The 12,491-nt window shown below is 38.6% G+C and overlaps 1 protein-coding gene across 1 annotated transcript in view; it reads right to left on the bottom strand.

Moving 5' to 3' along the window:
* Window positions 1-4,163: 4,163 nt before the first annotated feature.
* Window positions 4,164-12,491, bottom strand: part of KDSR (3-ketodihydrosphingosine reductase) — a 50,647-nt gene continuing 42,319 nt past the window's right edge. The window contains exons 8-10 of the mRNA XM_064294418.1: window positions 12,068-12,151; window positions 8,892-8,993; window positions 4,164-8,241 (exon numbers count right to left, since the gene is read on the bottom strand). Coding sequence (XP_064150488.1) covers window positions 8,122-8,241; window positions 8,892-8,993; window positions 12,068-12,151 — 306 coding nt within the window. The 3' untranslated portion in view covers window positions 4,164-8,121. The remainder of the gene's footprint in view (window positions 8,242-8,891; window positions 8,994-12,067; window positions 12,152-12,491) is intronic.

Here is a 12,491-nt window from a genome sequence, read left to right as displayed (position 1 = left end):
ACCATATTAAGTCCAATCCATGAGCATGGGATGTCTTTCCATTTTTGTAGGTCTCTTTTAGTCTCTTGCAGTAATGTTTTATAATTTTCATTGTACAGGCCCTTTATGTCCCTGGTTAGGTTAATTCCTAGGTATTTAATCAATTTGGGGCTATTGTAAATGGTATTGTTTTCTTGATTTCTTTTTTCAGAGTAGTCTTTGTCAGTGTAGAGGAATCCAATTTATTTTCATATATTGATCTTGTACCCTGTAACGTTGCTAGATTCTTCTATTTAGTTCCAGCGGTTTTCTTATGGAATCTTTAGGGTGTTCTGTGTATAGGATCATGGAGCCCTAGTGGCACGGTGGTTAAGAGCTACAGCTGCTAACCAAAAGGTTGGCATTTTAAATCCTTGGAAACCCTACTCTGTCCAGGGTTGCTATGAGTAGGAATCAACACGATGGCAACAGGTCAGGTCATGTATGGGATCATGTCATCTGCAAATAGAGATAGTTTTACTTCTTCCTTTCTGATTAAAAAAAAAAAAAAAACCCATTGCTGGCAAGTCAATTCTGACTCATAGCAACCCTATAGGACAGAGTAGAACTGTCCCAAACAGTTTCCAAGGAGCGTCTGGTGGACTTGAACTGCCAACCTTTTGGTTAGCAGCTGTAGCACTTAACCACTATGCCACCTTCTGATTTGGATACCTTTTATTTCTCTTTCTTGTCTTACTGCTCTGATTAGGACTTCTGGTAAAAATGTTGAATAGGAGTGGTGATAATGGGCATCCTTGTCTCATTCCCGTTCTCAAAGGGAAGGATCTCTTCTTCTCCATTGAGTATAATGTTGGCTGTTGATTTTGCATAAAAAACAAAAACCAAACCCCCTGCCGTCGAGTCGATTCCGACTCATAGCGACCCTAGATTTTGCATACATGCCTTTAATTATGCTGAGAGTTTTTTTTTCTTTTTTAAGCAGGAAAGAGTGTTGAATTTTATTGAATGCCATTTCTGCATCAACTGATATGATCACATGGTTCTTTGCCTTTGTTTTATTTATGTGGCAGATTACATTGATTTTCTAATGCTGAGCCATCCGTGTAACCCCGGTATGAATCCCACTTGATCATGTCTGATTTTTTTTTTTTTTTTTGATATGTTGCTGAAGTCTGTTGGATAGACTTCTGTTGAAAAATTTTGCATCTATGTTCCTAAGGGATATTGGTCTGTAATTTCCTTTTTTTGTGATGTCTTTACCTGGTTTAGGTATCAGGGTTATGCTGGCTTCATAGAGAGTTCAGTAGTGTTCCTTCCTCTTCTATGTTTTTGAAGGAATTGAGTACGATGGTGTCAACTCTTTTCTGAATGTTTGGTAGAATTCTCTTTTCTATTTTATTTCTGTCCTGATCTTTATTATTTCCTTTTTTTCTGGCGACTTTTGGGTTCTTTCGCACTTCTTTTTCTATTTGTTGAAGCTGTCAGTTTAAGTTAAATGGTTTGGATCTTTCTTCTTTTTTACTGTAGGCATTTAGTGCTATAAATTTCCCTCTGAGTATTGCTTTTGCTGTATCCCAAAGATTTTAGCAAGTTGTATTTTCATTTTTGTTTGATTCTAGAGATGTTTTAATTTCACTTTTGATTTCTTCTGTGACCCAATAGTTTTTTAGTAGTGTATTATTTAGTTTCCATGTATTTTTTTTTTTCCTTATTTTTCCTGTTGATTTCTAGCTTCATACCGTTATGATCAGAGGTGATGTTTTGTATGGTTTCAGTCTTTTTAAATTTCTTTAGACTTGTTTTGTGTCCTAGCATGTGGTCTATTCTGGAAAATGATCCATGTGCATTGGAGAAGAATGTGTATTGTTCTGATGTTGGGCAGACTGTTCTGTATATGTCCGTTAGGACTAATTGGCTTAAGGTTTTATTTAAGCTCTCAATGTCCTTAGTGATCTTTTTAGATGTTCTGTCTATAAAGTGGTGTGTTGAAGTTCCCTACTATTATTGTGGATACCATGATCTTATAAAGCTAAAATATGGCCATCTCATTTTTTTGCTCAAAGTTCTTCAAAGGCTAAAATCTCAACTCCTTTGCATGGTGCAATCCAGCCCAAGCCTAACACCTCAGCACCCACCCTTTCCTTCCACATTCCCTTCCTAAAGCCCTATTAACTTTTTGTGGTTCTTAAAACATGTCAAGATCTTGCATGTCTCATGGATTTGTACATACACTGTTTCCCTGAAATGCACTCAACCTTTTCACCTGGCAAGTTCATACTTATTCTTCAAGTTCAGCCCTAGACCTTCCTCCTCTGTGGACCTATCCCTGACTTTCCCTGGGCAGTCTTGGATTCCACCTGCGCCACTAGAAGAGCAGGTTTAGTACGGAGGTTAGGAGCTCAGAAACCAGAAAACAGGCTTGAATCTTGGCTCCATTGCTCATAGCTGGGACTTTGGACTGTGCCCGTTTCCTCATTTATAACATGGGGATAGAAATAGTATCTGCTCCAGAGTTAGCATATGATTTAAACAAGTTAAAACACGTAAGCATTTAGAACAGTGACCGGCATGTTTTCAGTGTTGGTTATATCCTAATCATAGCTACTGTCGATCACAGTGTAATTTCAGACATCTTTTTTCTTGCTATATTATAAACTACTTGAGGGCAGGGATCATATTTTTTCCATTGTGCGTTCCCAGCCTAGAACAGTGCCTGGTATTCAAATATTTGTGGCATGTAATGTGGAGGCCCCAAGCCTAAGAAAGGCATGGGAGCAGTTCCTCTCTTTCCAGACTTGTGAGGATACAGCAGAGCCATCAGACAGAAGAGGAAGGATGCAAAAAATGTAATCCCCATGAGGGTGGGAGAGGCGGGTTGTTTTACATTGAGTTGTATTCCCAGTGCCTGGATCAGTACCAAACTCACTTAAAAAAAATCCATTCCTATAGATTGTGACTCATAGTTACCCTATAGGACAGGGTAGTACTGCCCCATAGGGTTTCCTAGGCAGTAATCTTTATGGAAAAGGAGCCCCAGTGGCACAATGGTTAAGTGCTTGGCTGCTAACCAAAAGGTTGGTGGTTGGAACCACTAGCTGCTCCTCCGGAGAAAAACGTGGCAGTCTGCTTCTACGAAGAGTTACAGCCTTGGAAACCCTATGAAGCAGTTCTACTCTGTCCTATAGGGTACCTTTGAGTCAGAATTGACTAGATGGAAACGGGCTTTTTGGTTTTAATCTTCACAGAAGCAGACTGCCACATCTGTCTCCGGTGGAGCAGCTGTTGGGTTTAACGGCTGACTTTTCGATTAGCAGCAGCCCAGTGCTTAACCACTTGCACAACCGGTCCTCTTCTAAATTCACCAATGGCCCAACCCATTGCTGTCAAGTCGATTCCAACTCATAGCGACCCTACAGGACAGCGTAGAACTGCCCCGTAGGATTTCCAAGGAGCAACTGGTAGATTCGAACTGCCCACCTTTTGGTTAGCAGCTGAGCTCTTAACAACTGCACCACCAGGGCTCCATAGGTAAAAAAAAAAAAAAGAATTTTTTTTTCCATAGGTACTTGATAAATATATGTTAAATGAGGAAGTACAGAGGGTATAAAGTCAGAGTGCAATGGAAACCAAGAAACAATTTTTTGTTCTTCCTGGACGTCCAAACCTAAAAATTACAGAAATATCATAGTCCATTTATGCAAAAAAAAATTACTCAAGTTTAAAGAAAGGCTAAGCTTGCAAATCAAGATGTTCAAGAAGTCTCTTCCCAATGTGACCCAAATTTTTCTTTTAAAGACTGAGAAATCTTAAAGTGTGTTCTTTTACATACCAGTCTTCTATAGTCTGCTGCCCTTCAGGAGATATTTCATTGTTAGAGTACAAAGGCTTAAGTATGGGAAACTCATTCATTTATATATAAAAATAATTACTTAGGAAATGTTACTAAATTTCTTTTTCCTTTTCCTCATGTAACCAGAACAGCTTCACATAAACACAGAACATATTTGAAACAAGAGCTCAGAAAATGCGAGTATTTACTCTGAAAATATTATTTCCTAAGAAATGAAATCAGGTTAAGTGTTTAGGATGCAAACTCAGGATTACATTATAGAAGACGTTTGTGTTTTGCTTCAGTGCCTTTTAAAAAAAATGTGCATTTCCAGAAAAATAAGTTTTCCAATCTGTAAAGCTTGTTCCCCATTTATTTTTTGTTGTGATACAAGATACGAAATACAAGATATGAAAATTAGTTTACAGTTCCACCACAAAAGCTTCTAAGTAGCAAACACAAGTTCTAACAGGTATCAAAATAGCCATGTGCACTTTCATTAATTTAAGAGAGTCCTTAGAGTTACCACATCAAAGCAAGTGTAAAATATACTAGCTATTATCTCCTCTTTAAAATATCAAATCTTCCCTCATTGCACTGAACCATAAACTGATCATTAGTCCAGAGTATAGAGTATGATGGTTACCAGGTACTTTTTAAAGCTGAGTTACTAAAAACTAAAGGAAATGAGAAAGATATAAAAGCATCTTACGTCAAAAAGGCATGAATATTTAAAACTGGCTACAAGTGAGTAATGCATGTTTAAATTAGAACATGATGTAATAAAATTAAAGCTGTTGATGATATAATTCAGAAAAAAGAATTATTATGGTGTTGCCTTCTTCTAGAAAGCCAAAGACACGAAATTCCTTGAATTAAAGCAACTGTTGCCAAAAGAAATTTTGTCCTCTAAATATTAAAGTCTCTCCAAGTTTCATACGCAAGAATCAATATATGGTTTAACAGATCCCGGTAAAGATTTATAACTAAATATATGTATTAATGCAAACAGGGAACCATTAACAGCATTTTTAACTTCCTCTTTCCAGCTGTGTCAATTACTGACATAAAAAAAAAAAGAACAATTCCCATGAGCTTGAATGAGGATTTTTTTAAATATATTTTTCAATTATAAGAGTCCTTAAACATTGTAATTTCTATGGCTGAATGACATTAAACATTTTTAACTAAATATAATCACAAATACATTATAATAAAACAGTACAACCAAGCCCAGCAGACAGGCACTTCAGAACTGAAATTAACATAAAAAACTGCTGCTAGTCACAGAGTCAACATCTCAATAGAATTATAAACTTCTTTTGCCTGAAGTAAGACCTACTCATCCTAGGTACAGTAGGTGTTGAAACAATGTGATTCTTTAAAAACAAAAGCTGATAGTTTCCCTAACAATTTGACTCAGGGTTGGTTTGTTTTTTTTTCTCCCTGAGCAAAAGAGTAAGTCAGTTACAAAAAAAAAACTATACATGAATTGAGCAAAAAAAGAAAAACATACAAAATAGAATTTGCCTTGTAACATTTTCACTTTTTGGATGAGGCCCGACCATTGTGCAATGTGGTTTAATATCTACAGTCCCTTGTCCAGAGCCCTTCAGGTCTTAGAATTCCTAAGTTTTTGGATTTTAAGAAGGTAAGATGGGGCATATCCTGGATATTACCAAACACCTCCACAGGGGCAGGGACCATACCCTATTATCAAACCCACTGATATTTCCTCAGGAGGTATTAATGAACAGTCACATGAATGGGTAGAAATACACACTCCAATAACTTTGTGTCAGTTCAAATCAGGTTTTTGCCACCAAATGAATGATAACACCAAACTTCTAACAATTAATTTTCAAGGCTTTTGGATAAGGGACTATGGTCCTGTAATAGCTCTGATGAGGAAGCTCATTTCCTGACACTTCAAATAACTATCATGTCCACGAAACTGTCCTCACACCTGAGCTTAAACTGGGTTAGGGATCATATCTTCCACACAAAACTCTTCAACTTGGCAGATTGCCTGCAGATGACAGTGTTCTCTGTGGGATACCTAGAAAAACGCATGTTAAAATAATTATTGATACTCCATTTTATTAAGCCAAACATTATCTTGGACTAGATTTTAATATAGACCAGCCAGTAGAAGGTGCCAAAATTCAAGAGAATTTTATGAGAAAAGCCTTAAAATCAAGCAAATCCCATACATTAATATAACTGTTTTCTATGAATTAGGAATACAGCCATTATCCCATTGCAGCATCTGTACAAGGTGACAACATAGTTTGTGAGCTATCACTAGGTAAGTCTGAAAGATTCATGAAATCATGTTCACATCAACCCACCCCCATAAACTGTAATTTCATGAAACTTATATACTAAGTCATCATTTCTTCTGTATTTACCAGTTGTTCAAAATATGCCACTCTCAGATCTCAATAAAAAGGTATTATGAATTAAAGCCATTCAACATCTTATTAAAAAATTAAGTCATTTTCAGGTCAAGAGGTTCAAAAACTCAAGAACAAAAAAAGCCTGGCACCAACAGTTAAGTGCTCGACTACTAACCAAAAGGCTGGCAGTCTGAACCCACCTAGAAGTGCCTCGGAAGTCAGGCCTGGCCTTCTGCTTCCAAAAGGTCACAGCCATGAAAACCCTATAGAGTGCAGTTCTGTTCTGCATACACGGGGTTGCCATGAGTCAGAAACAACTTGATGGCAATGGTTGTTTTATTTTTTAAATAGTTTTTAAACCTTCAACTTTCTGTAGTTTTGTGTTTTTGGTTTATTTATTTTTTACAAAAAGTTTCTTCTTCAAAAGCAGAGGTCAGTTTTCACCAAAGAGAACTGGGATGTTCTACCGCAGATACATATATACAGTGTATGCAAAAAACAAAAGGCGTATGGCATGCAGACAAAGGTAACTAACCTCAAGCCAGCACAAGGATCAGCACTTACAGAGAACAGGATGGAACAGGTAGTGTTGGCTAAAACTCATCATAGGCACTTACTGTGGAAATCCATTGAATGTACAGTAGATCCTATAACCAGCAAACACCCTTCAGGGGCCATGAGGATTTCCAGGGCTACAGAGTTAGAGTGATGAATGGGCTTCCTAACACGTGTACGAAGATAATGCTTGCAGAGCCAGTAGGAGCGTCATAGAAGGAACGGGGTGCTCATTTTATTTCCCAAATGAGATCATTTTATCTTCAAAATCAGCCTTGCCCTACTTTTTTTTCCCTTATAATGAGTAAAATTTAAATATCCTTTGGCCTTTCCTGAAAGCTACATATATGCTACGAGAAGAATTGCACACCTTTTTATTTTTTCAGTTGTTTTAATTAATTCACGAGTTAATTTAAAAAGTCGAGTCAAAAATTGTAGTTTTTTGTGGGGGTACGAAAATATTACAGCAGGATAAGCAGAACTGGACAGGAAAAGAAAGAAGATCTGATAATCGGATAGGTGAACTTCAGGTCCCCATGGCTATTTTAAGAAATTGTAAACTTTTTAAGTGTCTAAGGTTTTGTTTCTCTTCAGAAAACAATTGAGGAGGCTTCCTTTCCCCAGGAATGAAAAATGAAAAGTTCTCTAAGCATTCGCATCTAAAGAAGATAAGGAAGTACGATTTTTCCTCCTGGAAAATGTTTATCTTTTAAGCCTGATGGCCTTCCCATCCACTGCTTTGCTCTCTCTCATCCCCCATGTAGCTTTCTGGGATCAAAGAGAGAGAGAAAGTGCAAGCTTCCACCAGCAGCAGGGGGAGTCGTGTGTCTAACACTTGGTGTCAGGGACATTTGAATGTGTCTGGACTCACTGGCAATGGGTCAAGCTCATCTTGAATAAAATATACCAAGTTAAAAAAAAAAAAAGCCAGGACCCCAAGAACCCTTAAACTGCCTTTCATGGAAGGTTGAAAAAAAGCCCTCACGACTTTTCAAGTGCCATAAAGTACATTTCTGGCCTCAATCACTATAGGGGAAAGAAATAATAATAAATACAAAAACATTTAAATTGTCACTCTGAAACACTGTTCTCTGCCCTGATTACACGCTCAGTCCCCAAGCCATCGCCTCTCTGCCTCACGGCCCAGAAAGCCTCCTATTCCAAATTTGCATAGTATCAATAATATTGTCTGGAGCCGAACGTCTATGCCCGCACAAGCAGCCCCGTTTCTGAAGAGCACTGGTCCAGTCTCACATACTCAGAAACAATGTATTAGTGTCTGCAGCCAGAAACGAAGCCTCACTTAGCAGCAAGCTGTCCACATTACTGAGAAACAGTCCTTTTTCTGAGGGATAAGAATCAGGCTGTTTTGTCTGCAACTTCAGATTTTGTTCTTTGCATCATGCAGCGACGGACTATGCTATCGAAGCTTCCAAGGTAAAACAAAGCGATCGTGCGGAAAAGGCCCATGGTCACCACCTGCAAGACAGAGAGCGGCCTTTTAGTTCAGCCACTGTGCAATGCAACAGTCCATTTCCAAGTATTTAAGGGTATGTCTCTAGAAAAGAATCTCTAAGACACATCTTTTAATCTGTTCCAAGTCTTAAGGGAAACTTGGTAAATATGTCAGTGAAATACGTCAGCTCTGCACCATTGTACAGCCCGGTGCCTGCCAGGCAGAAAGCAACAAAGGGTTTGCTCATTTAATAAATTCAAATTAGAAAAAGCACAAAGTAGATATTTTGCCATTTTAGAGTTACAATAGCCAGGAAAGATCCACTCCCATATCCCAAATATCCAACTACAATCAAGGCTTTTTTGTTTTTTGGTTCAAGATTTACATTCTGAGAGCAGAAGTCAGACCGTATAGACTGCGGTTTATTTCAATATTCGCAGTGCCCAGCACGTAAGACTTCTCCCCAGTATAAATTCTTTAAGTTATATCTTTCACCTGTTTCCTATTTATTGATCTTTGGTAGAGAAAGACAAAAAGTTGATATTTCAATTAAAATTTTTTACATCCTCAAATAAAATTACTCTTTCTTCAGTCTTTTCTCATCAAGGCTTAATGACAGGCCGTCTTTGTCCACCCACCTGTCCAACTGTGTAATGGTTCAGGCAGAACTTACCTGCTGGAGCCCTTCAGTGATAGAAGTTACTGGAGCCATTCCACAGGTCAGGGATGAGAGCATGTACCCATCTGAGCCAATGGAACTGTTGAAATTGCCTTGCTAAAATAGAACAGAAGAGAAATGAGGGAATAGTATAACATGGAAGGGAACGGATTCTACATACCAGAAACGCTGATGTGAGCTAGTTCACTGTGGGATAAGACGGTAGCCAATGTACCTCACAGAGCATGGCCTTGGCAGATCGGCGGGAACTGCTAGATCCCAAAACCTGCTGTCATCGAGTCAATTCTGACTCATAGTGACCCTGCAGGAGGACAGAGCAGAACTGCCCCGTACGGTTTCCAAAGAATGGCTGGTGGATTCGAACTGCCGACCTTTTGGTTAGCAGCTGAGCTCTTAACCCCTGCGCCACCAAGGCTCCACAGCTAGATCAGCAGTTTTCAAAACGTGGGTCCGTGGAACCCTGGGGTCTCTGAGACCCTTTCTTGGGGTTCATGAGGATAAAACCGTTGGCATAATTATACCAAGACGTTAATTGCCTTTTTTGCAGCAGTGACAACTGTACTGATGGACAAACTACCGGTACATTTGCATGCATCCCTGTCATGGCACCAAACAGGACTAAGAATCACAAACCTCCACGGCCACACGTACATGCAGTCATACAAATACACAAACAAAACAAGAACGAAAAACCCTAAAAAATATTTAAACATCAGTTTTGCTTAAAATGCCCTTGATAAAGCAGTAAAACTGTTGTAAAGCTCAACCCTTGAGGACACGTCTTCTCAATGTTCTGTGGGACCAAATGAGCAGCACGCATAAAGCACTTGGGCCACGAACCCTACGGAAGAGGGAAGGCTGCCCTGAAGCCAGCATTTGGGCAACTGTTTAAGTCACAGGCTGAACTAGCTGCTTCTTTCCCGGAACACCATTTTTACATGAAAGAACTACAGACAGATGATCCATGGTTATTCAGACTTGGGAAGCCAACGTTTTGTGGAAAGTGAATGAAGGGAACCTGTCACTTCAAGAAAGCAATTGACAGCGTTTGTGATCAATGATAAAATTCAAGCTTTCAGGCAAAAATTAAAATTTGTCCGAACTTGTATCCACCATCTTGAGTTTGTCAGCTTCCAAACACATACTTTTATGATAAGATCAGCAGTGATATTAATGAGTGCAATTTTTTTTCATAACTTAGTGAACCCATATTTTCCAAATGACTAATGCATAATGCTACACAATCATGAATGGGTAAAATATCCATTCAAAGTGCATGACAGACCAATGGATTTTAATATAACAGAGAACAAAAAGTTCATTGATATGGCTTCCAATACCATGTTGCGACTAACCTTTACAAAACTACCATGTGTTGAGGTTTGGTTTACATCAAAACCAGATATCGACAATTATCTGAAGAGCCTAGTAAAGTACCCCTCTCTTTTCCAACTATGTATCTGTGTTAGGTCAGATTTTCTTCATCCTTAAATCAAAACAACATATTACAAGAGGCTGACTGGAGCAACAGCTGTGAGAATTCAGCTCTCTTCTATTAACGCAAACATTAAAGAGATAGGCAAAAATATAAAACAATGCCACCTTCTCTTTAAATTTTTGTTTTGAGAAATTATTATTTTTCATAAAAATGTTATATTAAAATGATATGGGTTTATTACTATTTTAAATGAATTAACACATATTTTTAATTTCTAATGTGGCAAATATTGATAGATGTAACTCATACAACCAAAAGTTCTCTGGAGTCAATAATCTGTAAGAGTGTAAAGTAGTTCTGAGATGAAAAATTTGAAAACAGCTTAACTAAATGAATCCTCCCAAAATACGAAGGGGTACTGAAAAAACCCAGTTGCCGTTGAGTCAATTCTGACCCACGGTGACACACATGTGTCACAGTAGAACTATGCTCCATAGGGTTTTAATGGCTGATTTTCCCAAAGAAGATCACCCACCAAGCCTTTCTTCCAAGGCACTGCTGGGTGGACTCAAACCTCCACCCTTAGGATCATTAAAAACAGAGTGCACACACTCTGACTTGAAATAAGCAGGAAACACAAAGTCTTGCCCAATCCAGCTCGGCCATCTCCCTAGGCCTTTTAATGCCGTCAGGGCAAAGCTGTCACGTCTGTACATATCTCAGTGGAGTCCCTGGATGGTGCAAATGGTTAACGTGCTTGGCTGCTAACCAAAAGGTTGGAGCTTTGAGTTCACCCAGAGGCACTTGAGAAGAAAAGCCTGGTGACCTAATTCCAAAAAGTCAGCCATTAAAATCCGTATGGAGCACAGGTCTACTCTGATGCACACGGGGTTGCTGTGAGTTGGAATCAGCTTAACAAGAATTGGGGGTGGCTGATACATGCCACTAGAGTTTGATATTTCTTTTGTTCTACTTAGTTCAGCCTGATACAACAGGCCCTTTGAGGCTGTTACATAGTGTGCTGCTTCTTTTCATTCAAGTCATCCTAAAGTCTTCCTAAATTCAATGTGGGTCTAAGATTTACACACCTCCCTCATGAATGTATATATTTCTGCATCTCAGAAAACTTTGCATTATGTTATTGTTCTAAAAACGAACAAACAAACAAAAAATACATGGCTTCTAAATACACCATGTTGATTCAAAGTAAACTCAGGAGCCAGGAAAGCTGATCAGTGGGGCTGACATGCCAATGGGCCCAGTGGGCTGGCTGCGCTTTATTAGTTAGCTTTTGAGAAAATGACACTGGGGAGCTCAAAGTGAACAGAAAAATTCTCAGTCAATGAGCCTGGTAACGAGGAACTAAAATAAGCTAAAAATGAAAAAATGAAAGCACTATGGAAAAAAAGAAAGAAGGCAACACACTATTATGTTGTATATAATATTTACACATCACAGATACATCTCATTTTCTTTGTAAAAAACCTAAGCGCCCAAACAGACTACACTGTGAAAACTGTTTCTAAGGTTAACACTTAGTCTTCGGATACCTACTAATTAAAACTTTAATAGAGTATCGAAGGGAAGAAAGGAAAAGCTCAATATTAGATGAACCTAATTGGCCAAAAAAATACAATAATTTATGTTTTGAAATAAGACCTGGACGAATATCTATTTAGAAATATAGTACTACAGCCATTAATAAAGAAAACAAAATGAGGATTTTACTTACTATGGCATCTTTAACGATTTGTTTGGCTACCTGCTCTGGTTTGCAGACAGATGTGGTCTCTGAAATAAGTCGAGTCTCCAAAGGCTTAAAGTGGAAAAAATGTACATATCAATACCATTATTGCCTATTAAATAAAAAAAGCCCAACACATCATTCTTACAGCCCCCCAATTTACTGATAACTGTAATGTTCTACCAATTAGCAATTTCCTAGTTTTAGAATAAGGTCCATTTGGATTCAAATCGGTATCTACCTGGTTACTGTGTGTAAAATTCCACCCAGTAAGCTCAGGCGAGACAAGAAGACCCCTGCCGCTGTCTGTGGGACGTGTGGGTCTCTGCTCCAACGAGGATCATCCCCACGAGAACACATCACTGGATGCAAGTCAACACTCCCCCTCTCTGACTCCTCACTGTGGCCAGAT

The sequence above is a fragment of the Loxodonta africana genome, chromosome 11 (assembly GCF_030014295.1).
Source record: "Loxodonta africana isolate mLoxAfr1 chromosome 11, mLoxAfr1.hap2, whole genome shotgun sequence".
Classification (NCBI taxonomy): domain Eukaryota; kingdom Metazoa; phylum Chordata; class Mammalia; order Proboscidea; family Elephantidae; genus Loxodonta; species Loxodonta africana.
This window is presented reverse-complemented; position numbering and strand designations above follow the sequence as displayed.